Here is a 26292-nt window from a genome sequence, read left to right as displayed (position 1 = left end):
AACACCAAACGAGCATACGAAGTAAGGAAAGATGAGCAGCTGCTGCAGCTCACTGGTAGAGGTTTGCCTAGCATGCTCAACATCCTGGGTTCAGTCCTGAATACTGCAACGAGCTACATACAACAATGAAGGTTGCTGTTGCCTCTGACCCTCTGCTAAGTGTCCAAGTGAGAGAGCTCTTCGGTGGACCAGAGGAATGCCAAGACACTAGCGCTTACCCGGCGTGCTTGTTGCTCTTACAGAACGCATGGACAGATCCTCCTCGTTGTCGTCTTCATCCGGGACCTAGGAGAGATGACCCTCATCAGCAGCCTGCTCCTCATTGCTACACACTCCGAAAGCCACCACTCCTTCCTGCCTCCTGAACCTCTCTGTGCCCAACCTGCGTCAACCGTCATCCGGTCACAGGGTGGTTTGTGCGCTCATTTTCCCTGGCCAGGTGAAGAGTTCTTTCCACCAGTGTGTCTCCCAAAGGTACAGAGGGTATGCTCAGTAAACGAAGCAGCTGTCCAGGGGGTCTGTTGCCAGGTGCAGCGGTGGCCTCCTCCCAACTCCACTTGTCACTAGCTAGCTACGCGATGGGCAGATCTCTGAGTCCAGATGGGTTGAAGTCCGGCTTCTGGATCCAATTTTGAGATTTAGCCACGGAGTGGAGAAGGTGGCCAGTGCTCAGCTAGTGACAATTCCTTAGGACCTGCCTGGAGCTCCCTGCCCTGAGAGGCGAAAACTCAGCTGCCTCTGTCCGTGAAGGCACCAAAAAGCCCCACAAGGACAGCCCCCTGAAGACATCCTTTCTAGGACAGCCCTGTGAAGTCTGTACGTGTGAGGCCCAAACCTCTGCCTCCTTCTCTGTGCTTTAGGGGGCAGAGGAACAAAGCTTCCAGCTCAATACTGAGGGAATTAAGGACCCCGCGAGGAGACAGAGTTGGGTGGGAAATTGGATTAGTAAAGGGATTTGTTAAGCAGCTTCAGACATAATCCTCTTTCCAGTACTTCACGATAGCAGGCTGCCACAAGGGAGGCCATGGATAAATTGAATCTGGTCTCAAACCAAGCAGTCAGTGGTATCCAAACAGCTCAGTAAAGCAGTAGCCACCAGAGCCAGGCAGACGGAGCTTCATAGCGTCGAGGGACAGGGAACTGGCCCACAGCCATACTCTAGAAGACCCAACTGGAACTGAAACCAGATTGGGGGGTGGAGGGAATGGGGGAGCAGCGCATGTCCTGGTCCTTTCCAAAAGGGCAAGCTCACCTGCGTGGGGTTCCCAAGGATCCCTGCAGGAGTGCTCCTGGGCTCTGCGGTAGAAAGAGGGGTTGTGTTAGTGACTCATGGACCCTGGAACCCAGTCAGAGCAACACAGAGGAACGGAATGGGCTGGTGGCACGTCCAAGTCCTAACACCAGGGAAGCTGAGGAGGAAGGAGTGCCTCAAGTTCAAGGCTAGTACAGAGGAGATCCTATCTCAGAAATAGAAATTTAAAAAAAATCAATAGAGTTCAAAATGGGTTTTTTGGTTGGTTGCTTGGTTTTGGGTTTTTTTGAGACAGGACAGAGTTTCTCTGTGTAGTCTCAGCTGTCCTGGTACTCGCCCTGTAGATCAGCCTGGCCTCAAAGTCACAGAGATCCACCAGCCTCTGCTTCCCTGGTGCTGGGATTAAAGGTGTGTGTCACTGCTGCTGCTGGGCTACAAAAAAATTTTTTTCAAAGCAGAATGCTGGGAATAAGGAACTCTCCAACGCCCGAAGACTAACTCTGTCATTTGTGACAGAGCATATTAGATAGTCCCTAACGTTTTCTGCTCCACAATGTAAATGCATCCAATGGACCCACAAATGTGACTGATTATTCTGTGTCCACTAAAAATAAAAGGTGTGCATGCCTTTAAGCCCAGACTTTGGGAAATCAAAGCCAGCTTGGTCTACACAGAGCGTCCCAGGCCAGCCAGGACTTAAAAATAAAGCTTCAAGGGGGCTGGAGAGATGGTGCAGTGGTTAAGAGCACCGCTGCTCTTCCAGAGCGCCCAGGTCTGATTTCCAGCACCCACATGGTAGCTCACCACCCTCTGAAGCTCCATTTCACCTAAAGTTCATCCACCTGGCCTCTGCAGGCCTGCAGACATGCGGTGAACGGGCACAGGGTTAGGCATAAACCAAAACTGAAAACGATGAGATAAATCTTTAAAAATAAAACCCCAAAATACATATTTTAGAAAAATGTTAAAGATAAAATGTATAGAAAAAAGACATATGCTTTGATTCAAAGTTTCTAGAACTCATGCTTATATTACATTATATATTACAATACATACACAGGAAGGGAAAGGCCCAAAGGATACATATCACAAGATATAAGCACTATTAACAGTAATTCCTTAAACTATCCTTTTTGCAATAGAATGTACGGAGGATCAGTGACTCATGCCTGGGACGGGCAAAGGGCACCATGATAAAGAGGGGCGGGGACAGCTGAGGCAGAAGTCACTCCCTCTTGGGAACAGCTTTCCACAGAAGTCACTGGGGCAAGAGGAGGCCCAGAATCAAAGCTGAGCTGGGGCCGAGGGACAGGCGAGGGACAGAGTGACTCAGATTTTCTTGTCATCTCATCGTTTTTCCACTAGAGTTAAAAATACCACCAAGTATAAGACATTAAGTATCCCAGACCCAGGAGTAGACAAACAAACCGCCAGCTAAGGGGTGGAGGATAGGGTGAGTCTGTTTCTGCTTGGGAGAGGATTTTCAAAGGGCTGTGCCATCTGCAGAAAGAGAGAAAACCACACAGCAACACAGGAGGCGTTGACAAGGAACCCACCCACTGCTTCATTGTATAAAAAAGGAAATGGGCCCAGAGAGGGAAAGCAATTTGTCTAAGTTCACACAGCAAGTGAACTCAGAAATGAACCTCAAATTGTGGCAAGGACTCACATCTCATACCTTTATGCTCCTCCCAGCTGAGCCCAGTATGAACAGGTCAGCCGGGCAATGGTGTCACATTCCTATAATCTCAGCACTCAGGAGGCAGATCTCTGAGTTTGAGGCCAGCTTGATCTACAAAGTGAGTTCCAGGACAGCCAGGACTACACAGAGAAACCCTGTCTGGAAAATGACAACAACAAAAAGAACAAAACCAGCAGCTAAAACCAGCAGCAGTAAACAGAAAAATGTCCAACCACTGATGGCCACTCAGCCCAGAGGTTCCCCAGATCCTGTCAAGTTCAACATCACATGAGGCCTTTCAGGCCCCTCCATCCTTATGGCCTAGAACCCTGACAATAAGCCTCATTGAATCCCACCAGGGACCGCACACACGTGTGCATGGGCGGGCTGGTTTTGTGAGACAGGGTTTCTCTACCACCTACAATGGCTTGGAACTTACTATGTAGATAGACCAGGCTGACCTTTGACCTTGAATTAAATATTCTAGAGTGCTGGGATTATAGGTATGAACCACCACATTGTTTCCCCTCATGCTTTTCTTCTGTCGTTGTTTGGTTTCGAAACGAAGTCTCACATTTTAGCTCAACTGTTCTGGAACTCACGGTGTAACCCAGGCTGACACGGAACTTAGAAGTCCTGTTTTAGCCTCTCAAGTGCCTGAGTCAGCACACCTGCTGGGATCGCTGAAGACGGGGAATGGGCTGGAGAGGTGGCTCAGCCGTTAAGAGCCCTCGCTGTTCTTGCAGAGAGCCTGGGTTCAGTTCCCAGCAACCACACAGCCGCCCCAAACCAGCTGTAAATCCAGTCCCAGAGGATCCAATGCATTTTTCTGACCTCCACTGGCACCAGGCACCCATGTGGGGCACATAACACATGCAGGCAAAACACCCATATGCATCAAATAAAACTTTAAAACAATAAGTAAGTGAGCCGGGTGTTGGTGGCGCACGTCTTTAATCCCAGCACTCGGGAGGCAGAGGCAGGAGGATCTCTGTGAGTTCGAGGCCAGCCTGGTCTACAGAGTGAGTTCCAGGACAGCCTCCAAAGCCACAGAGAAACCCTGTCTCGAAAAACCAAAAAAAAAAAAAAAAAGTAAGTATGGAGTGTGCCAGCAAGATGGCTCAGGAAAGCCCCAGTCATGTAAGCCAGAAGACCCAAGTTCCATCCACAGAGCTGAGGGGGGAGGAATCAGCTTCCGGGAGCTGTCCTCTGACCTCTCAGTGTGTGCCTTGGCAAGCATGCTATCCTCACACACACACCACACACTGGAAGAAATACCTCTTTTTAAATTTAAAGATGGGGAAACTGAGGCAAGAAAAAGGAAAACAACTTTCTCAAAGTTAGTAGAAAGTAGCAGAGCTATAATTTTTGTATATTTATTCCTCTGTGTGTGTATGTGTGTGTGAGCATGTACGTGTGAGAGAGTATGCATGTGAGGGTGTGTGTGTGTGTGTACTGTGTTTACTGTGTGTGTACTGTGTGTGTGTACTGTGTGTATGTGTGTGAGAGTGTGTGTGTGTATGTGTACTGTATGTGTGTGGTGTGTATGTGTCTGTGTGTACTGTGTGTGTGAGTATGTGTATATGTACTGTGTGTTTACTGTGTGTGTATACTGTGTGTGTGTGTACTATATGTGTGTGGTATGTGTGTGTATACTGTATGTGTGTGTGTGTGCTATGTGTGTACTGTATGTGGTGTGTGTGTGTGTACTGCATTGTGGTGTGTGGTGTGTGTGTGTACTGTGTGTGTGTGTGTACTGTGTGTGTGTGTGTGTACTGTGTGTGTGTGTACTGTGTGTGTGTGTGGTGTGTGTGTGTGTACTGTGTGTACTGTATGTGGTGTGTGTGTGTACTGCATTGTGGTGTGTGTGTGTGTACTGTGTGTGTACTGTATGTGTGTGTGTGTGTACTATGTGTGTACTGCATTGTGGTGTGTGTGTGTACTGTGTGTGGTGTGTGTGTGTGTGTGTACTGTGTGTGTACTGTATGTGGTGTGTGTGTACTGCATTGTGGTGTGTGGTGTGTGTGTGGTATGTGTGTGTATACTGTATGTGTGTGTGTGTACTATGTGTGTACTGTATGTGGTGTGTGTACTGCATTGTGGTGTGTGTGTGTGTACTGTATGTGGTGTGTGTGTGTACTGTGTGTGTACTGTATGTGGTGTGTGTGTACTGTGTGTGTACTGTATGTGGTGTGTGTGTGTACTGTGTGTGTACTGCATTGTGGTGTGTGTGTGTACTGTGTGTGGTGTGTGTGTACTGTGTGTGTACTGTGTGTGTACTGTGTGGTGTGTGTGTGTACTGTGTGTGTACTGCATTGTGGTATGTGGTGTGTGTGTACTGTGTGTGTACTGCATTGTGGTATGTGGTGTGTGTGTACTGTGTGTGTACTGTATGTGGTGTGTGTGTACTGTATTGTGGTGTGTGGTGTGTGTGTGTGTGTACTGTATGTGTGGCACGCCCATGCAAGTGTATGGAGGCCAGAAAACACCAAGCACCCTGCTCTATCAATGTCTGCTTCCCTGGAGACAGGGGCTCTATCAATGTCTGCTTCCCTGGAGACAGGGGCTCTATCAATGTCTGCTTCCCTGGAGACAGGGTCTCTATCAATGTCTGCTTCCCTGGAGACAGGGTCTCTATCAATGTCTGCTTCCCTGGAGACAGGGGCTCTATCAATGTCTGCTTCCCTGGAGACAGGGTCTCTATCAATGTCTGCTTCCCTGGAGACAGGGTCTCTATCAATGTCTACTTCCCTGGAGACAGGGTCTCTATCAATGTCTGCTTCCCTGGAGACAGGGGCTCTATCAATGTCTGCTTCCCTGGAGACAGGGGCTCTATCAATGTCTGCTTCCCTGGAGACAGGGGCTCTATCAATGTCTGCTTCCCTGGAGACAGGGGCTCTATCAATGTCTGCTTCCCTGGAGACAGGGGCTCTATCAATGTCTGCTTCCCTGGAGACAGGGGCTCTATCAATGTCTGCTTCCCTGGAGACAGGGTCTCTATCAATGTCTGCTTCCCTGGAGACAGGGTCTCTATCAATGTCTGCTTCCCTGGAGACAGGGTCTCTATCAATGTCTGCTTCCCTGGAGACAGGGTCTCTCACTTGTTTCTCTCCAAAAGCATCCCCTCAACTCCCGAAGTGGCATTTAAACCAAGTCTGTATGCCTCCAAAAATGAACATTTTTAAAAGTTTAAAAATATCCACTCTGGAGCTGGAGACATAACTTGGTTTGCCCCTCAGCACTGCATGGTGTGGCACTGGCCTGGGGGACACTCCTGTAATGCTGGCACTGGCCTGGGGGACACTCCTGTAATGCTGGCACTGGCCTGGGGGACACTCCTGTAATGCTGGCACTGGTCTGAGGGACACACACTCCTGTAATGCTGGTACTGGGGAGGTTGGAGACATGAGGAGTGGGGAAGATGTCCTTCCTGGGTGACAGCCGGCTCACCGCCTGCGCTGTAATGCCACTTTCCAAGTCACTGACGCCTCGAGGCTCTGGGAGGCAGGTGCCAGGCTTGGGGTTTTTTTAGGCAGGTGTCAGTACTCCTAAGTGACAAATAACCAAACTGGGGCTGAGTTAGGTACTTCCCCAAAGTCGTACTAGCAAGGGGCAGAGTCAGCTATCAGACCTGAGGCAGCAGGCCATCTGACTCCTAATGAGCACTGTGTGCCAGGTGCGGGTGGTGTGCTGGGAACGGCTGAGGCACCAGGAGAATGGAAGGCTTGAGAAAAGTGCAGCCTTTTCCCCAAGTTTGCTCTGGTCAGTGTCTTAAGAGAGCAACAGAAACCAAATTAAGGCAGGAAGAGGGGAGGGAGGGAGGGAAGACACAAAAACTTCCACTCTTCATCTAACAGAGGAGTGGACAGAGGGACAAAGAACTCTGCAGGCCCCAGTGAGTGCGGTTTCTTAAGATTCTTATATCCCGCCAGGCGGTGGTAGTGCACGCCTTTAATCCCAGCATTCGGGAGGCAGACAGGAGGATCTCTGTGAGTTCGAGGCCAGCCTGGTCTACAGAGTGAGTTCCAGGACAGGCTCCAAAGCCAGAGAAACCCTTTCTTGGAGAAAAAAATAAAAAAGCTTATATCCCACAAACCACCTGACCCATTCCTCTTCAAAACAGGAGCATGTTTAAGACCCCACTATCCTCAGCCCAGACAGAGGCAGTAGAGGAGACATGGCCAGGTACTCGTGTCCGGTTGCCTGTCTCTCGGGTAATTTACGGTCCTGCCCCACCCTTTACATCATGGCTCTCTGTAGATAGCGAGATGGGCATGGTGTGGATTTAGACTCCCCTTCCCCATTTTTCTTTGTCAGCTTTTGCTTCCTAAACCAGAGAAGCTAGGCAGTGGGCTTATAGACTAAGAGTCTCCGATGCCCTGAAGTACAAACCTCTAGTCTGTGTGGTTCCCCCTCCTGGGGACTATGACAGAGAGCTAAAAGGATATTCTTGAAGCATAAAATCACTGTCTTATGCATGGCTTCCAACTCGATCCCCCTGTCTCAATCTTCCAAGTGACCACAGGCCACAGCCAGCTCCCTAACTGGCTTTCCCGAGCACTCGGCTCACATTCATTTGGAAATGGGCTCCAGGAACCAGTCCCGGGCGCTCCCACCTCCCGCTCTAGGAGTTTCGGGGGTGTCCTGTGCACAGGGAGTCTCTGCTCCCTGTGCTAAGAGCCTCCATTTTCTACCCTGACGTCAGCAGCAGCATCTCTCAGAGCCACCGCTCTGGGGGCTGAAGGCAGTGGCCTGGCCTTGCTATCTAAAGCATGAGGCTAAGACCCCCACTCCCCACACAGGAAGCTGTGCTGAGTCCACAGCCTCGGGGTGTGGCACCTGAAGACTCTCAAGCTCCCAAGGCCCCTTCCGCCACTCCGGTCCCACAGCAGCCTCCTGGCCCATGCCTTCATCAGTGGAGCAGTCCTCACACCCGCCCCACGCCCCACAGTAAAACCACCGCAAAGGAGTTTTCAAACCCCCACTTCCTTTACCCCTCCAGATTCTGGCTAAGTAGGCTCAGGGTGGCACCCAGGAGAGCACCTCTGAGGTGTCCCAGCCCCTCCCTCCCCCAACACCCACTGCACAGGAGATCACCTTTGACATGGCCCAGTCCACACCACCTTGCTAATCCCACATGTGGTCCTTCTCTGAAGACGGTTTGTACACTGGACTCAGAAGCCCCTGAAGTACCATCTCTTCATCACAGAGGACAAGGCTAAGGCCCCAGGATGCTAATCACCTTGGACAAGACATCCAACTTGATTCCCACGTGCAATGTGCCTCCTATGACTTCTGTGTCTCCAGAGTCATCATCCCTACCTAGGCTGGGGCGGGGAGGCTTCCTTTTGTTGGGAGCTGGAGAACTAAAGGTCCTAGCAGTCTGGAGGCCACCAAAATGCAGTATTTAATGCACCAGTGCAGTCCAATAGCCAAGGAGCCCTATGCACTGGGTGGGCCTCACTTCCTGCCCCAGCCTCTGTCTCATTTTACAAAACTAATTGCCAATTTCCAACCTAACCCCTCTTGCCTGGGAAGCATCTGAGTCCCTCTGCTGTGTCCCCAGGGCAGGATCGCAGAGGCTTCTCTCTTGTCACATACTGCCTTGGGGGCTGCCTCCCTGGCCAGGACGGGAGCCCACTCTCTGGTTTGTGTGAGGAGGCAAGGGCTCTGGATGAGCTCATGCGGTCACTCATGCATGGAGTCCAAAGCTGTAAAGTCCAAGACTATACCCAGAGCTCCCCAAGTGTCTCCACCCCGACATACCACCTGGATGCCATCTGGACAGAGACTCAAGGCTGAGAGACAGGTGAGGAACCCACAAACCAACCCAGGCAGCCAACGGGCTGAAAGTGGGAGCAGCCCAAGCGGATGCAGGTCCTCCAGGAACCCCAGGAGAGTTCAGAGATCAGAGTGTACAGGGAGGCTTCCTGTGGTTATTCCCGAGGGCAGAGTGAGGTCATCCGGGACAATGCTGGGCTTACACAGAAAGACCTTTCTACCTGAACAGACATTTCTCTAAAGGAGACAAATGGTGGGATGTGGTGGTGTGTGCTTGTAGGCCCTGCCTCAACAAAACAAATCAGAATGGCAACTACTAAAGAAGAATGGACACTAGGTACAGGGTAGTTACCTGTAGTCCTAGCTACAAGAGCGGCTGAGACCAGAAGACTGAGGTCGGCCTAGGAAACACACACACACACACACACACACACACACACACACACACACACACACACGAGAGAGAGAGAGAGAGAGAGAGAGAGAGAGAGAGAGAGAGAGAGAGAGAGAGAGAGAGTTAATAAACTGAGGGGAAAATGGACTGTTTTTAACCCCAGCTCTTGGGAGGCAGAGGTAGGTGGACCTCTGATCTCTGTGAGTTTGAGGCCAGCCTGGTCTACATCAGTGGAGAAACCTTTGTGGACTCTCAAGTAACCTAAAGCGCAACAGTAACTACAGAAAGCTGTGTGGCCATTCCTCAAACACTAAAACCAGAGTCGCCGTGTGACACAGTAAGCAGTCCCACCTACAGTCTCGTGGGTATATACACAGAAGAACTAAATTTGAGCAGCCAGCAGTGTCAGTCACATACCAAAGGGCAGAGGCAGCTCAATTGTCTACAGTCAAATTCGGAGAAACATAGCATAATGTTTGTGTACAACAAGATGCTCCCTCTCGTCTCCACCAGGAAGGAAATGCTGGCCCACTCCCCAGCTTGAATGGACCGTGAAGACACTGCGCTGAGTGAGAAAAGTCAGACACAAAGGTTTCCACACAACCCCCCTTACTTGAAGTGTTTAAAACAGTCACGTTCACGGGCGTTGGTGGCGCACACCTTTAATCCCAGCACTCGGGAGGCAGAGGCAGGCGGATCTCTGAGTTCGAGGCCAGCCTGGTCTACCGAGCGAGTTCCAGGACAGCCTCCAAAGCCACAGAGAAACCCTGTCTCGAAAAACCAAAAAAAAAAAAAAAAAAAAAAAAAACCAGTCAAATTCAGAATCAGAAACTAGAATGCACATTGCCAGGAGCCAGGGAAGAGGGAGAGGAATAGGGAGTGACTGTCTAAGGGTGTGGGATTCCAACTTTGCAAGATGCAAAGGTTCTGGGGATGGGGGGTGGAGAACGGTGGGCGACATTATGATGTTCTCAACACCACTAACAATAGTTAAAATCAGGGCTGGCCTTGCAAGCCTGAGGGCCTGAGTTCAATGCCCCAGAATCCACGTTAGATAAAAACAAGACAGGTGTGAGGCATGGCTGTGTGATCTCAGCTCTGAGGGTTAGGGAGATGGGGCCAGGATCATCCCAGGGGCCGTCTACCCAGCCAGCCTAACCTACTCAGCAAGCACTGGGTCAGTGAGAACGCTTATAACAAAAATGGGGGAGGGGACAGTACACAAGGCCCAACACAGCAGGTTGACCTCTGGCCTGTACACACACACACACACACACACACACACACACACACACACACACACACACACACACACACGGCTATAATAACAAGGGGTGGTGGTGCGTGCCTGTAATCCTAGTACTTGGGAACTGATGAAAACCAGAGTTCAGGACAGCCTACACTACATAATGAGGTCCTACCTCAAAAATCTGCAAAAGAGTTTTTAAAGTAACTTTTATGTCATGCACTTTGGACCACAATCAAAAACAATTGCGGTTTTTTGTTGTAGTTGTTTGCTTTGAAATAGGGTCTCATTATGTAGATCAGGCTGACCTTGAACTCACAGAATGCTTCTGCCTCCACCACTGCTAGCCAAAAATATTTTTGAAGAAGCTGTTTATGGACTGGGCTGGGGATGTAAATCAGTGGCAGATATAAAAGCACTGGGTCTCCTAGTACAGCAAAGAAAGCAAGAGAGGTCAGTGTTACTGAAAAATGTGTGCGTGCGTGCGTGCGTGCGTGCGTGCGTGCGTGCGTGTGTGTGTGTGTGTGTGTGTGTGTGTGTGTGTGTGTGTTCATGATGTACAGAAGCCAGAAGAGGGCGCTGGTGTTCAGGTGGTTATTAGCCACCAGATGTGGGTATTGGGACGCAAACCGGGCTTCTCTAGAAAATCAAAAGCTCCTAACCACTGAATAACCTCTCCAGCCCCCAAACAAAAATTCTTTTTTTTTTTTTTTGTTCCCGACATGGTTTCTCTGTGTAGCCTTGGCTATTCTGTAGACCAGACTGGCCTCAAACTCATGGAGATCCACCTGCCTCCACCTCCCAAATGCTGGGATTAAATGCATTCGTCAAGACACCCAGCCCAAACAGGAATTCTTAAAGCAGTTCATGGCTAGGCAGGGAGTGTAGCATAGTTGGTAGTGTCCTTGTCTCGTATACGTGAGGCCCTGCATTCAATACCCAGCACCATATGAACCAGGTATGGTGATGCACACTTGTGATCCCAGCACTTCGGACATAGAAGCAAGAGAGTAAGAAGTCCAACACCATTCATCCTGAGCTACAAGTGAGTTCAAGATTAACCTGGGTCACATGAGACTGTCTCAAAGGAAGCTGTGGAGACAGAAGGAGAAACAACTGTGGGCCTGTACGGGGATGTCCTTTGCACAGTGTCATAAGCTACTAACCTCACAACATGACTAAGACTACATTGTGCCCCACACTCATAAGAGATGTGTCAGGGCTGGGCTGTGGTGGCACACATCTTTAATCCCAGCACTGGGGAGGCAGAGGCAGGTGGATATCTCTGAGTTCGAGGCCAGCCTGGTCTACAGAGCGAATTCCAGGACAAATTCCCTGTCTTGAGGGAAGGAAAAAAGGCAGCTTTGTTCAAAAGGAGCCGTGGCAACTGGTGAAGTATCCCAACCAGTCTTTCGTAGGTTAGAGACTGGACCTAACTCTTTTCCAGCAAGGTGGGGTAGGGGGTAAGGGAGTGTTGGCAATGGTAGTAGGGTGAGGGCCATGGATGGAAATTGCTGATCAGCGACATCGAGGATACAAGTTTTCCGGCTAAAATGTGAGCATGCCTAGTGTGGGTCAAGCATGCAACAAGACAGGGAAGACGTGACTCAGAGTGAGCCTGGATGCCGTTCTGGAGTTAATGCTGAGGACCGTGAGATGCCCTGCTACCAGGGGTGATGGGGTCCGCATCACCAGGGAGACTGGAAGCATCCACGTAAGAGTAGACTGTCTCTCTCTCCTCCTCTCCTTTCCCTCTGCCCCCCCCCCCTCGTTATGGTAAGGGAGATTCCTGCCTTCTAAATCCTAACCCTGCACAGCAAGGCACCAGAAGATAACATCTCAAATGGGTTTTATCAGGGAGTGAAAAAGAGAAGGACATTAGCAGAAGTAGAAGCACCCCAAATGGAGCTAGTCCAGGAAGGTGAGCACCACCTGATGGACAGAGTCATGAATCTGTTTGTACTTCTTTCCCATGGGCATGTATGAATTGATGGAAAGCTCAGAAGACGGGATTGGTGGCACACGCCTGTGATTTCTCAAACCGGGAGGCTAAGTCTGCGTTTGAAACTACCCTGGGTTACCTATTGAGTCCTGAAGCAAAACAAACTGCTGAACTTACCGTCTTCATTATCTTCCTGGAATTCATTTTATCAGAAGCATGTTTTTAGGTCTGGATATGAAATATACCAGACACCTGCATGCTGTAGGCTTCGCCTCTGACTTAACCTCTCTTCAAATTATTATTGTTGAAGACAGGGTCTCACTATGTAGCTCCAGCTGTCCTAGAACTCTCTGTACACCAGGCTGGCTTCAAACTCAGAGATCCACCTGTCTGTGCCTCCCAGGTGCTGGGATTAAGGGCGTGCGCCATCACACCTGGCTTGGAATCACAATTTGATATACTGGGAGGTGAGGCTTAGTTGGAGGAAGCAGGTTTCCGGGTACACTCTTGGAGAGGATGTCTTGTTCTAGTCTGTTTCTCCTGCTTCCTGCTGCCATGCCCAGAGGCTGGCAGCTCGATCTGCCCCACCTCAGCCTCAAAGTAATGGAACCAGCCCAGTCCTCTGAAACCCTGAGTCAAAAGAATCTTTCTCCCCTTAAGCTGACTTGTTCAGACTTTTGTCATTAGCAGTGAGAGGTGACTCACATGCATGCTTTGGGAGATTTCAATAATTCCCCCCAAACATTGCCACCTTGTCATTTCCTCCAGATAAATAGCCTCAGTCAATTAACCTCACCTATAATTCTTTGGAGATTCCCCCGTCCTTCTGCCCTCTCCTCCATCCCTGCTGCCCTCGATCGAGGCTCACCTTCTAGAAGGAAGGAAGAAGTGGAAGGAGGAAAGGGCCCAGACTCCAGTGAGCTCCACCAATCACAGGAGTGCAGCTGGATCTTGACCCTCCAGGTCAAGACAAGTTGCCAGACTTGGGCAAATAGAGTGAGAAATTGTGGCCCACGGAGTGACCCAGTGCTTGGGAGATGGAGGCCAGAGAATCAGAAATTCAAGGTTTCCTTGACGGTATAGTATGTCCTAGGCCTACCTGGAATAAATGAAGCACTCTTTCAATGAAATGACAAGAAGAGCCGGGCGTTGGTGGCGCATGCCTTTAATCCCAGCACTCGGGAGGCAGAGGCAGGTGGATCTCTGTGAGGCCAGCCTAGTCTACAGAGCGAGTTCCAGGACAGCCTCCAAAGCCACAGAGAAACCCTGTCTCGAAAAACCAAAAGAAAGAAAAAAAAAAAAAAAGAAAAGAAATGACAAGAAGAGGGGGGTGTTGGTTTAGCATGGCTTGCCACACAGTACTAGACTGCTGATATACTCATAAGCTTAGATGTGTCCCAACCCCCTCCACACAGACCCAGGTACCTATCCAAGGAGTGCCCGTGACCTCCGGGGACCACTCGCTCCACTGGCCAGTCCCAAACTCCTCCTTTCCACGGAGCTGCACCACGTGCTTCACGCCTCGCAAGGCGTCACGGATGACGCAGTGATGCTGGGCCACCGGGAGCTGAGAACAGAGATGCGGTTAGTGCCGTCCTACAGGGAGAGGGCGCCCTTGACCACCCTGCTCTCCAATTGACAGACAGGCTCACACCACCCAGGTGGCTGAGAGAGATGGAGTTGTTCTCAGCCACACGGGATAAGACACTGGGTTACGGAAGCCCACAAGCTGTGGCTCTTGCTTTACACAGAGCCGAGCACTGGTCTTATGCTGTGATGCTCACAAGCAGGCCGGTCAGAAAGTGTCTGGCCTGTCTCATTTTATAAAGACACAGCCAAGACCTCTAAAATCAAATGGCCCACCCAAGACTATGAAGGATGGAAAGATACAATGCTGGACCAGAACTCACTTCTTTTCTAGTGTCTGCTTCCCCCAACGATCTAGGTGGCATTTTTCTATTTAGAAAAAGTTTTGATCTGGGCATGGAGGCTCACTTTAGTAATTACAGCCCTTAGGAGCATTGTCATGAGTTCAAGGATACTACTGGGTGAAACGTTGTCTCCACCCACTGGAAAAAAAAAAAAAAACAAAGGAAATGGCTTACCAGCCACACTGTGAATGACTTTGACCACACAGGTCTGTATCGAAGCTCAAACTTCAACATGTAGTAACTTGAGTCCCAGGACTCAGGGTCTTGCCAGCTGACATTGAGCCAGCGAGGCTTTCCAGGTATGGCCGACACCACAAGATTCATAGGTGGGTCAGGCTGCACTGTGGAGAGGAAACAGGGCTTCTATGCAGCACCAAGGCTCTGCAGACACCCACCCCCGGGTAGACACCACTTCCCAGAAATGTTTAAATCTTATTTAGTTAGTAGGAATGGAACTCCGGGCCTTGCAGCTAGTAGGCGAGGACTCAGTCGCTGGACACCCCTCAGTACCCCATGTTCATCTTGAGAAGACCCCCATCCACTTGTCAACAATGCCTCGAAAGACCCAACTCCCAAGCCCCCTGCACAACTTCCTGCCTCTCCCGGGAGTAAATCGGGACCATACCGGCAAGAGACGGAAGCAGCTGGGGGCTGGGACTTGCTTACTTACCCATGGTTAAGCTGTGAAACGCAACGTTGCTGCTGGACTTGCTTCCCACACTGTTTGAGACGCACAGTGACACTACGTGGTAAACTCTGTCGCCCTCTTGGATTTCCACCTGGCAGAAGAAGCCTTTGAGCTTCTGAGAATACTGGCAGGGCAACTGGAAGTTATTCTTCATGTTGGCTTTGTTGCTGGGCGACACAACAGAAGGAGGGCACAGACTGTAAGGACCCGGCCATTATGCTGGTCTGGCCCTGGTCAGGCAGTACCGTGGTCAGCCCAGGGTCCTATGGCTGCTATGTCACTCCGTAGTCTGCATGCAGATGCAAAGGACCCCTTAAAAGAAAAACTCCACCCACTTCTGTTCTCTTTCCCGCTGTTCCTCTTAGGGGTCAGATAGGATTTTTCCTACTTCCCTCTTCTCTCTCTCCCCTCCTCTCTCTTCTCTTCCCCTTCTCCCTTCCCTTTCTAATAAAGCTTCTCACTTAAGCTCTGTCTGCCTGGCATGTTTGTCGCTCGCCCACCATGGAATCTGTCAAAGTCCTCCTCGGACAATATTCCTAACACAAACGTGCTAGCAATTTCTGTTCTTTTTCAAGAGAATTAAGTCTGGCCCAGGGATTGAAAGCTTGGAAACGGATGTCTAGCTTCTGGGCTTCAACTCAGCCGATGTCCAGTTCTATTACTTTCTGTGCAAGCTTTTCAACCCCAAGTGCTTGTTTTTCTTCCTAGAAAATGGGGATGCTAATGCCATTAACACCTATTTGATAGGGTCTACTGCTAAAGGCATTAATGCCTGTCTGTCTGATAGGGTCTTTGGCAGCGTCCAGCCTATGCAGGAGGAGCAGAGGAGAAGGTCCCTCTTGTCTCTTGTCAGTGTGTCATGACCTCTGAATTCCTTTCTGGGTCTTGTCCTTTACACTATAAAGGATGCAGAAATGAATAAGAAAAGTCCTTCCCTGTCCCAGTGCTCAAAAGATCTGCCCTCAGGTGGTAGAGCACGCCTTGGAAATGCTCACACATTACCAAAGGAGGGATAGAAAGGAGGGGGCAGAATAGGAAAGAGTTCTGAAGGTCAAGGGAGATCAGATACCATCCCACCTGACCTGGAAGCCTGAGACCCTTCCCACTTCCCCTTTCCCCGCCACTGGAAAACAAGTAACCAACCTCAGACTCAGGTTGAACCTTGGGCTCAACCCTTGCTGACCACCACACTGGCTTTGCAATATGGGAGTTCTCCCACGTGTGCTGGGGGTGTTTCCCAGACCCTTCGGAAAGAGACCTGAGACGGCAGAGAACCGGGCCATGCCCTGGCACACCGTGTGCTTCTAATGTCCTGCCACACTGCTGGGGGAGCCCGAGCCTTCAGGGTTTCCGTTCCTGCTGCTCTTGCTGGGGCCAGGCTTGAGAGCACGACCAACAGATGACTAAGAGTTCTGTGCAACAGCACAGGGAGTCTGGGCTGGACAGCGTGGGACTTCATAAGCATACTTAGAATGGCACAACTTAAAGCACATAATTGTTTGCTTCTGGAATTCTCCACCTAATATTCTGGGGCCGTGGCTGACTGTTGGAAACTGAACCCACAGAAAGAACCAACAAAGAGGACCACCATACTCTGACCACTTTCTTTAGGGAAACACCCCAAACCCTTTGATGGAAAATGGGCAGCCCATCCTGGGATTGTGTTCTCTTCCTGACCACCTAGAACCACTTCCTAGTTAGATGACCTTAAGCAAACTAATCAAACTCATTGAGCCCCAGCATGCAGCACTTAGCTGAACTGCATTACCACCGTGTCCAGCATGGGGCTCAGTCCTTTTTCTAGAGGAATTCTTTTTACTTATTTATTTTTTAACCCCAATGTGACAGATTTGGAATACTTTCTACTGATAAAACATTGGTACTGGGGTTGGAGCTCTGTGTTTAAAGGAACGTGTTGCTCTTGCAGAGGACCCTGGATTCAACTCCCAGCACCCACGTGGCTCACAACCACCCATAACCCCAGTTCCAAGGGATCTGATAGGCATGCGTGTGGTACACATACATGCACATAGGCAAAACATTTATATGCACAAAGTAAAATAAACATAAAAAAGAAGAAAATGGCCCCTGTCCAGTCAGTCCAACAGTTGCTTGCAGCCTTCCAACCCTGTTGCCCCAACTCTGGGGCCCCAGTGAGCACCAACTAACCCTGAACATTCAGACCCGCCCATCACTTACATTTTCTTTCCAAACAGCACAGCCCTGGTCGTTGGAGAGGGGGTGCTGCTCGGACGCCACTCACAAGTAGCACTTACAAGGGGGTTCTTCCGGAAGCAGGAGAGTTTAGGCTCCTCTGGAGGAACTGAAAGAGAGCTTGGGATGAAGGGGTGCACAGCTTCCCGGGCACCTGTGCTACATACATCATTCTTCCCCCCCCCCCAGAGGAGACTGAGGGACTACTTGGCTCAGCATGGAGCCGTGGGTGGAATGACACAACTCCCCAGGCACGCGCTGGCCAGCAGATCCCCAACAAGGGAAGAGAGGCATCAACACCTTTTGGGTTTTCTAGTCTAAAGCAATGGGTGTGACCCCTTTGACAATCCTCTACCTCCAAAAGTATGTGCATTACATTTTGTAACAGTAGCAAAACTACAGTTATGAAGTAGCAATGAAATGATCTTATGGTTGGGTCACCACGACACGAGGGTCGTGTATTGAAGGGTCACAGCGTTAGGAAGGTTGAGCACTGCAGCTCTAAAGGGTTGAGAAGATGATACAAAGCCAGCACCCTCGGCCTCACAGATGCAGTCCGTCTCTCTTCAGTTTCCTCACTTGAAATGAACTGATTTGGACATAACAGGGAAAATGGAAGGACAGCATGAGATACAAGGAAAACGCGGCTGAGAGCAGGGCTTGCACTCAGGGCATGAACCCCACAGTCTTCCTTGGAGCCCAGGGAACCCTTAACCCGCTAATCCTCGGGGTGTTCCATCTGAGAGTTCCGCGTGTGCCGGGCAGAATTTTCATGCTCAAACACTTAAATCTTTGCACACTCTACACTAACACGACCAAGTGCACTTCATTCTGTCAGAGGAATCGGAGGGATGTATCAGGAGTTAAGCCCAGATGCCTGGCTGTAGGTTCAGCCCTGTCAAATCTGCCTCTCGGTTAGACGGCTTCCACCATCAGCCACATGTCCTTAGCAGTGGCCCTTTCCCAAAACTCTTGAGCCAAAACCCAACAAACTTAAAGGATAAACTGGGGGACCTCTCTGGAATGCAGGGACATGTTTAAGGACATAGGAGCTGCCGTAGGAGTCAATTCCAAGGACAGTGAGGACACAACTCACCATCCACCAGCAAGGGCACAGTCCCAAGCAGGTGATTATCCAGGAAGCATAAATAGTTCCCAGTGTCGTTGAGCTGCACAGTCCTCAGAAGCAGTGTATTCCCCCTGGTAGTCCACCGTCTGTGTTGTGAGCCAGAGTACATCCACTGAATGGTGACATCGCCTTCTGCTTCCTTCCCAGGACAGATCAGGGTGACGGTGGCTCCGGGCAGGCTAGTCACCGTATCATTTGCCACCTCTGGGGAAGAAAATACACAGAGTGAGCCACAGCAACCTGAAAATGGGACTTTGCTTGTGATTTGGAGAAGTCAAAGGCCTCCATGGTGACACCTCTGGAGTCCTCCCTTGGTCCAGCCTACATCACATCTGCCTGGCCTCCAGAAGCCTCCCAGACCACCCAGCTGTCTGCTAGAGTGCACCTTCTCAAGCCATGATCCAGCAACCCAACTCCCTTGATTGGAAAACTTTAAGGAGAAGAGTGTGGTGGCGCACGCCTTTGATCCCAGCACTTGAGAGGCAGAAGCAGGCGGATCTATGAGTTCAAGGCTGAGGTCAAATTGGTCTACATAGCAAGTTCTGAGTCTGCCAGAGCCACATTGTGAGATCTTGCCTCAAAAAAGAAAGAAAACAAACAAGGACCTGACCCTGGCCACAGAATGAAGATCCGGATGCTCCATAGGCCCAGGGCACCGTCCACCTACTCCTAGCCCCTGGGAAGGTCCAGAGCCTCCCTCTCTCTGCTATGCTCTGCTGGGAGATGCTTCCCTTTCCTTGCACCATGCCATCCCTACAACAGAACATCATGTGTGTTTCAGGTCTCAGCCTCAACACCCTTTTCTAAGTGGAACTCCCTATTCACAGCTGGAGTTAAGCCTATATTTGTGCCAACTTCCCCACTATGTCACCATTACACAGAGTCACACAACCAAGTCTAAATCTGTCTTTACTGAAAGACTTTACCACAGAGACAGCAAGATAGCTCACAGGTAAAAATGTTTCTCATGCAAACTCGAGGACCTGAGTTGGACAAAAAGAACCAACTCCCAAAAGTTGTTCTCTGAGCACATGTGTGCTATGGTACACACACACAACAATAATATTATTATTTACCTTTTATTATTAAGTAAGCATTAAAAATAAGCCAGGCAGCAGGGTTGCCTGCCTTTAATCCTAGCACTCAAGAGGCAGAGGGAGGCAGATCTCTGAGTTCAAGGCCAGCCTGGCCTACCGATCGAGTTCCAGGATAACCAGGACTACACAGAGAAATCCTACCTCAAAAAAACAAACAAACAAAAAAGAACCCCCTGCACACACAATAAATAAAAGAAAACCACTCCCTAACTTATAAAAAAAGACTTCAGACCCCACAAAAATAAGCACCCTATTTATCTCAGTATCTAGAATGGTGCCTGGCACATGGCAGTCACCCTTTTGCAACTGGTAAAACACACAAGTAAACAAATGAATTCACCGAGGGATGAATGCCATGTTCTCACGTAGGAACCCAGCATGCACAAATGCACAAGAAGTCTCAGTGTCACAGGGTGCACACAGGCCCGTTTTATAGGTGGTAACCTGCATACTATCTATCAGCAAGGAGAAGGGAGTCCAGGTTTTGGACTCTCTCTGCTCTGACCAGGCCTCTTAAAAACCCACCTATCTTGTAAACATCTGGGCACAGCTGTTTCTATTCTAGGAACCAAGTTGGAAGTAAAAGATAACAAGATATTCTTCATTCCCTGGAAAAAAAGGTCATGGGATACACTCAAGGAAAACAGAGATTAAAGATTCAAGAACACTGAGCTGAGGCCGGCAGAGTGATTCATGTCTGCAAACCCTGCATTTGGGAGCCTGTGGCAGGGAGACCACCAAAAGTTTAAGGCTAGTCCCGGGAGTCTCTATCCACTCATTTCTTAGTTCAAATTAAGGACTCACAGTCTAAGATAAAAATGGGCCCAAGTGCCTTGTATAAATTAATCCCACCAGCTGGAGAAATGGAGTCTAGGGAACATGGCATTTCCAGGTTAGGCGATGTGACTCTTCAAATCAAACATCTAACTTCATATCAGCAAGGGGAAGAAACACATCTGGCCATGGATTCAGAAACGCCAGCTGCTGCCCGAGTGCCTGACCTCATGTCCCCTGACACTGAGGATAAACACGGGTGTCTCTCTTTAACCTCCAAAGATTTCTTGCTTGGCCTGTCCTTCCTCCCACCCACCCTCAGTGGCCCTCAGAGAGGAACAAGGAGGCTACAATGGTCAAGCCAGAGCAGCCTGACTGTCCCCAGCAGCCACTGGCCATGTTCGGGTAGCCTGCACCAGAGGAGCAGGGCTTCTGCCTGCCTGCAGGAAGTCCCTCATGCCTCCTTCCCACTTTGCTACCTGGAGGGTGCTGGGGTAGGAGCCACACCAGAACGGCAGTCACTCTGTTTTTCCCTCTTTACCTCCAGTGTCTTGGACTTGGGGTGAGAAAAAAGATGGCAGGAGCCGGTGAGGTGGCTCAGTGGTTAAGGGCAATCGCTGCTCTTGTGAGGACCCCAGTTCCCCCAGCACCCACAAAGGGCAGCTCAGAACTGCCCAGAACTCTAGCTGGTCTCAGAGGAACCCCTCCTCCCATACACACGTGGCACACACTTATACAGACATGTACGTACAAATAAAAATAAAATAAATTATTTTAAAGAAACAATCAGGTGTGGTGAATACCTTCAATATTAATAGTAATATTCCTCCTCCTCCTCCTCCTCCTCCTCCTGGCTTTTGAGACAGGGTTTTCTCTTTATCCCCAGCTTTCCTGAATCAGAGATCCTCCTGCCTCTGCCTCCCGAGTGCTAGGATTAAAGGCCTGGGACACACCACCGCCACTTACTCTTTAATCGTAATAGAGACAGCCGGGCGGTGGTGGCGCACGCCTTTAATCCCAGCACTCGGGAGGCAGAGGCAGGAGGATCTCTGTGAGTATCGGGCTGGACCGATAGCCTCCAAAACAATACAGAGAAACCCTGTCTCGTAAAAAACCAAAAAAAAGAAAAGAAAAAATCTCAATAGAGACAAAGTGGGTCTCTGTGCATTCCAGGACAACCAGGGTTTCAAAGTCTCAGACCTTGTCTCAATAAGATAAAATTAGACTAGATTTAAAGAAAAATAGTAGCTTGTCCCCTTGTAGCCGGGTGAGTTTGAGGAGGCTGCCTAGACTTCTCTGGTCCAGAGTGAGTAAGGAAGCCTTCCCTCTGGCAACCAGCATCCAAAGTTCCAACATCAGGCTTGGGGGGGGGGGGCTGCCTGGGAACCAGAGAGCCGCACCTGTGAGAAATGCGGCTGGCTTCTGCGGCACAGTTTGCACAGCGCCCACAGCGACAGCATGAGCAGTGGTGGCTCCAGAACTCCAGGAGCCCATTTGCTGGTGGTGAGCAGGGCTGCCAAGTGCCTCCAAAGGCTGTAATTCTAACAAGCATTCACACATGGTCTTCAATGGCATGCTTGCGGCATTTCAATTGTTCAGCTATTTTACACACGGCTACGTATGCAAATTAATAAACGTAGCATTCATAAGAGTTATGAAGCCTAAAACACCCGGAGTGAGGAAATTTGGGATTGGAAAGTGATAAACAAACAAATAAGTAAGTAAGCACACACCCAAAGCTAGCACACTTGTTATCTCTGAAGTCTGTTCTGGTTCCCCTAACCTACAAACTCCTGACCTGTATGCATTTGACATTTGGCGGTTTATCCCCTACTGTAAAACTCTTTATTCCATTTATCACTTGGTTACATTTATTATGGGGTTGCACATGCCGTGGCACATGTGGAAGTCAGAGGACAATGCAGGGCATTCTTTCCTTCTATCATGTGAGACCTGGGGTTTGAACTCATGCTGCCAGGCTAAGCAGCAAGCATCTTCACCCGCTGAGCCGTCTGGCCAGCCCTCGTCCTTCCTTCCCTACTTTAAAAAATAAGTTGGCTACCCAGGACCCCTTCTTTTCTGCCACTTTGCTTGGTCTCCGAGCTTCATAGCATGGTTTGTATGCATTCTCCTCTGCTGTGTTCAGTCACGTCTCCAGCTATGTGGGTGTCCCTTATTTACTCTCACCTCAGCTTAGAATTCTGCTGTCTGAGCTTTCAAGCCTTGTCCAGGGCTGTGGTGTTTGAACGAGAATGGCCCCATAGGCTCCAGTGTTTTGGAAAGGATTAGGAGGCGTGGCCTTGTTGGACGAGGTGTGTCACTGAGGGTGGACTTTGAGGTTTGTGCCAGCCAGGACCAGGACCAGTCTTTCTCTCTCCCTCCCTCTCTCCCTCCCCCTCCCTTCCTGCCTGCAGATCAGGATGTGAGCTCTCAGCCACTGCTCTCTCTCTCTCTCCCTATACCATCTCCCACTCCTCCATCCCTGGAACTCGCTCTGTAGACCAGGCTGGCTTCGAACTCACAGAGATCCGACTGCCTCTGCCTCCCAAGTGCTGGGATTAAAGGCGTGTGCCACCAACGCCCAGCTCAAATGCTTTCTCTTATAAGACCTTGTTCATGGTGTCTCCTTACAGCAAGAGAAGAGTGAGCAAGCAAGTACTTTGTCATAGATAAAGAGTATGACTGTTGGGGCTGGAGAGATGGCTCAGAGGTTAACAGCACTGACTGCTGCCCTTCCAGAGGTCCTGAGTTCAATTCCCAGCAACCACATGGTGGCTCACAACCATCTGTAATGAGATCTGGTGCTCTCTTCTGGCCTACAGGTATATGCAGACAGAATGCTGTACATGTAATAAATAAATAAATAAATCTTTAAAAAAAAGAGTATGACTGTTAGCACTCTTACAAGTAACTCTCTGAGCTTCTCAAACAAAATTGCTGGCTTTCGTTTCGTCTTGTGTTTGAGACAGGGTTTCATGTAGCCTAGGCTGGCCTCAAACTAATTATGTGTCTGAGGATGACGCTGGCACACTCGTCTCCACCCGCTGAGTGCTGGAATCAGAGATGTGTTCTACCATGCGCGGCCAGAGGAGGTGAAGTTTAGCAGGCCCACCGGCCCTCGAAGTTACCACGTCAACATTCTCACCCTTCCATTTCCCATTGGTCAAAGCAGATACAAGGATAAAACTGGCGCAGGCATCAAGCTCTGCATTTATTTGGAACACACAGGAGCTTAAATAGAAATGCTGACAAAGGAAAACTGCGGGCAGGTGGTTCCATTGTAACCCTGGCAACAGCCCTCTGCCAGCCGAAGAGCCAGTATCAGAACTCACAGGGCAGGCAGCCTGGGAGCGCAGTGCACAACAGATGCGCGGGGTGAAAGCTCTCATTAAGTCCAGCAGCCATGGGCAGCTCCCGCTGCCTTTGACGTTTTCACTGCTACTGTCCTGAGCCAGTCATGGGCATGAGATGATGTGGCCAACCACAGGTCACGCAGAGGTCACGCAGGGAGTGAGGCTCCGTGAGAGACTCAGTGCGGTCCATGGCCAGCAATATAGACAATAGGGTTATGAGTGTGTTTATTTTATGTTTTCAATTTTATTTATTTTCATTTCATGTGCACTGATGTTTTTGCCTGCATGTATGTTTGTATGAGGATGTCGGATCCCTGGAACTGGAGTTACAGATGGTTGTGAGCTTCCGTGTGGTTGCTGGGGATTAAATTCAGGTCCTCTGGAAGAACAGTCAGTACTCATAACCACCGAGCTATCTCCCCATCCCCATAGGAAGAATTTTTTGGTTTTGTTTTTTCTTCTCGAGACAGGGTTTCTCTGTGTAGCTTTGGGGCCTGTCCTGGAACTCGCTCTGTAGACCAGGCTGGCCTAGAACTCACAGAGATCCCCCTCCTCTGCCTCCCGAGTGCTGGGATTAAAGGTGTGAGCCACCACCGACCTGCTAAGTGTGTGTACTTAGAATGTCCTCCCTCCTGTTTCCTTTTCAAGTTGTAGCCATAGATAGTGCTGCCCTTCTTTCTGTCTTGTTCTATTCGCTGCTCTATTGCCGTGAAGAGACACCATGGCCAAGGCATTTAATTAGGGGCTTGCTTACAGTTTCAGAGAGCTAACTCATTTCCATCATGTGCAGAGCAGACAGGCAGAGCTCTGGAGCAGTAGCTGAGAGCCTCACACACTGATGGGGGGAGGGGACTGAACCCCAGGGACATCTCCTCTAATAAAGCCACACCTCCTTCAACAAGGTCAAACCACAGGAGTGTGTGTGACCTAATTCTCCCCAAACAGTGCCACTCAAACTCCACAGCATCTGCAATCCAAGCACTTTGGAGATAGAAGCAGGGGGATCAGGAGTCTAGATCCCACTCTCCCGTGGATCCTGCTACAGGCATCCTGTCTCAATAAAACAGAAACAGCAGGCCACTGTGAGCGCTCAGTGGCATAGATGCTTGAACAAAGTCCTGATGACCTGAGTTTGATCCCTGGATCCAAGATGGCAGGACAGGACCGCCTCCTCCAGATTTGTCCTCTAATGTCTACATGTGTGTGCATCTGTGTGCATAACACACACACACACATACACATACACACACACATACACACAAGATGGCAGGACAGGACCGCCTCCTCAAGATTTGTCCTTGAATGTCTACATGTGTGTGCATCTGTGTGCATAACACACACACACACACACACACACACACACTTTTAACCGGGGAAATGGCTCCGTCAGTAGAGTCTTCACCACACACGCATAGGTCCTGAGTTTGCTACCCAGCATCCTCGTGACAGAGCAGCTGGTGATGCTTGGGAGGTGGAGGATCCCCGAGGACTTGCAAGTAGCCAACCTATCGGAGCTGACAAGTTCCAGATTCAGTGAGGCACCTTTCTCAAAACACAAGGTGGCGAAAGCCAATGAGATGCCTCAGCCGGTAAAGGCTGAAACCTGAGTTTGATCCAGAGAATCCACGTGGTGGAAGGAGAGAACCAACTCCTGAAAGTTGTCCTCTGACCTCCATGAGCATGCATGGAGTATGTGCACACCACACTAAATAACAGACGTGATTTTGCTGTTGTTGCTCCTGTCTTTTCTAAGACAGGGCTTCTCTGGCTGTCTCAGAACTCACTCTGTAGACCAGGCTGGCCTTGAACTCACAGAGATCCTCCTGCCTCTGCCTCCTGGGTGTTGGGATTAAAGGTGTCTGACACCACTGCCCAGCTTTAGATGTAATTTTTTTTAAGTTGAAAAATAAGTAAGGTGGAAAGTGACTAAAGAACACACCCTGTGCCACCTCTGGCCTCCACAAGTATATGCATACAAATGAATCACACACAATTTTAAATAAAATAAAATTGCACTGTAAAACAGTGTGCCACGTTATGCTGGCAGGAGACATGTCTGCTTACTGCTGCTTCTCTTGACAGTAGAAAGAGGCTATGTCAAGTGATGGACGTATAACATCTAGGATTGTGATATTCCACTGTATCTGCCCACCAACAAAACCATCAGACAACACACTTCTCCATTATCAAGTGTTCGTAACAGCACACACAGGTCACCACACAGCATGGCTGCAAGACTGTAAGGCCCAGCAAACACAACAGGTGTTTGCTGCATGCTTGTCTGAGGCAGGACTCTCACAGACAGGGTCTCCACACCGCACTCCCAGGACCAGTGGTGGATGACTCAGTGGTCCAAGCGGAATCCTTGAGGAGCAGTGAGCAGGCCCAAACGGGAGGTGCCGCAGCCCCAAAATGAGCACGGAGAGAGGGAGCTCTCTTCTGCGCCTGCCTTGTCAGTTCCAGAAAAAATGTTCCTCTGGCTGTTTCCCTATCCTTTTCCCTCCCAATAGAAACCTTCGCACGCTTGGTGACCAGCCCTAATAATGGTGAGGACTGTTCAGTTACTGCACTTGCAAACAATGGCTAGTATAGTCAGGCAACTTGGAGAAACACCGCCTCCATCCCCCACCCCACCCCTGACAAAAGAAATCTATTTTCTCTTCCACAAAAGCAGAGCTGTAAGGAACACATAATGGCCACTTCCTCTGCCGAGGAACCTGACTAATGGTCTTCTAGATCTTTAAAACTGAGTCGCTGTTTTTTTCTTTTTTTAAGTCAGGAACAATTAATTCGAAAACGAATTTGTGAGT

General features: G+C 49.7%; 1 protein-coding gene across 1 annotated transcript in view; it reads right to left on the bottom strand.

Annotated features, from left to right (window-relative positions):
* The window catches only part of Il6r (interleukin 6 receptor), a 52456-nt gene that overhangs the window by 6952 nt on the left and 19212 nt on the right, over positions 1-26292 (bottom strand). Inside the window, exons 2-8 of the mRNA XM_013120699.3 lie at positions 18226-18462; positions 17115-17238; positions 14898-15082; positions 14402-14568; positions 13722-13863; positions 1253-1296; positions 219-285 (exon numbers count right to left, since the gene is read on the bottom strand). Coding sequence (XP_012976153.1) covers positions 219-285; positions 1253-1296; positions 13722-13863; positions 14402-14568; positions 14898-15082; positions 17115-17238; positions 18226-18462 — 966 coding nt within the window. The remainder of the gene's footprint in view (positions 1-218; positions 286-1252; positions 1297-13721; positions 13864-14401; positions 14569-14897; positions 15083-17114; positions 17239-18225; positions 18463-26292) is intronic.

This window comes from Mesocricetus auratus, unplaced genomic scaffold (assembly GCF_017639785.1).
Source record: "Mesocricetus auratus isolate SY011 unplaced genomic scaffold, BCM_Maur_2.0 Super-Scaffold_100009, whole genome shotgun sequence".
NCBI classification, from domain to species: Eukaryota; Metazoa; Chordata; class Mammalia; order Rodentia; family Cricetidae; genus Mesocricetus; species Mesocricetus auratus.
This window is presented reverse-complemented; position numbering and strand designations above follow the sequence as displayed.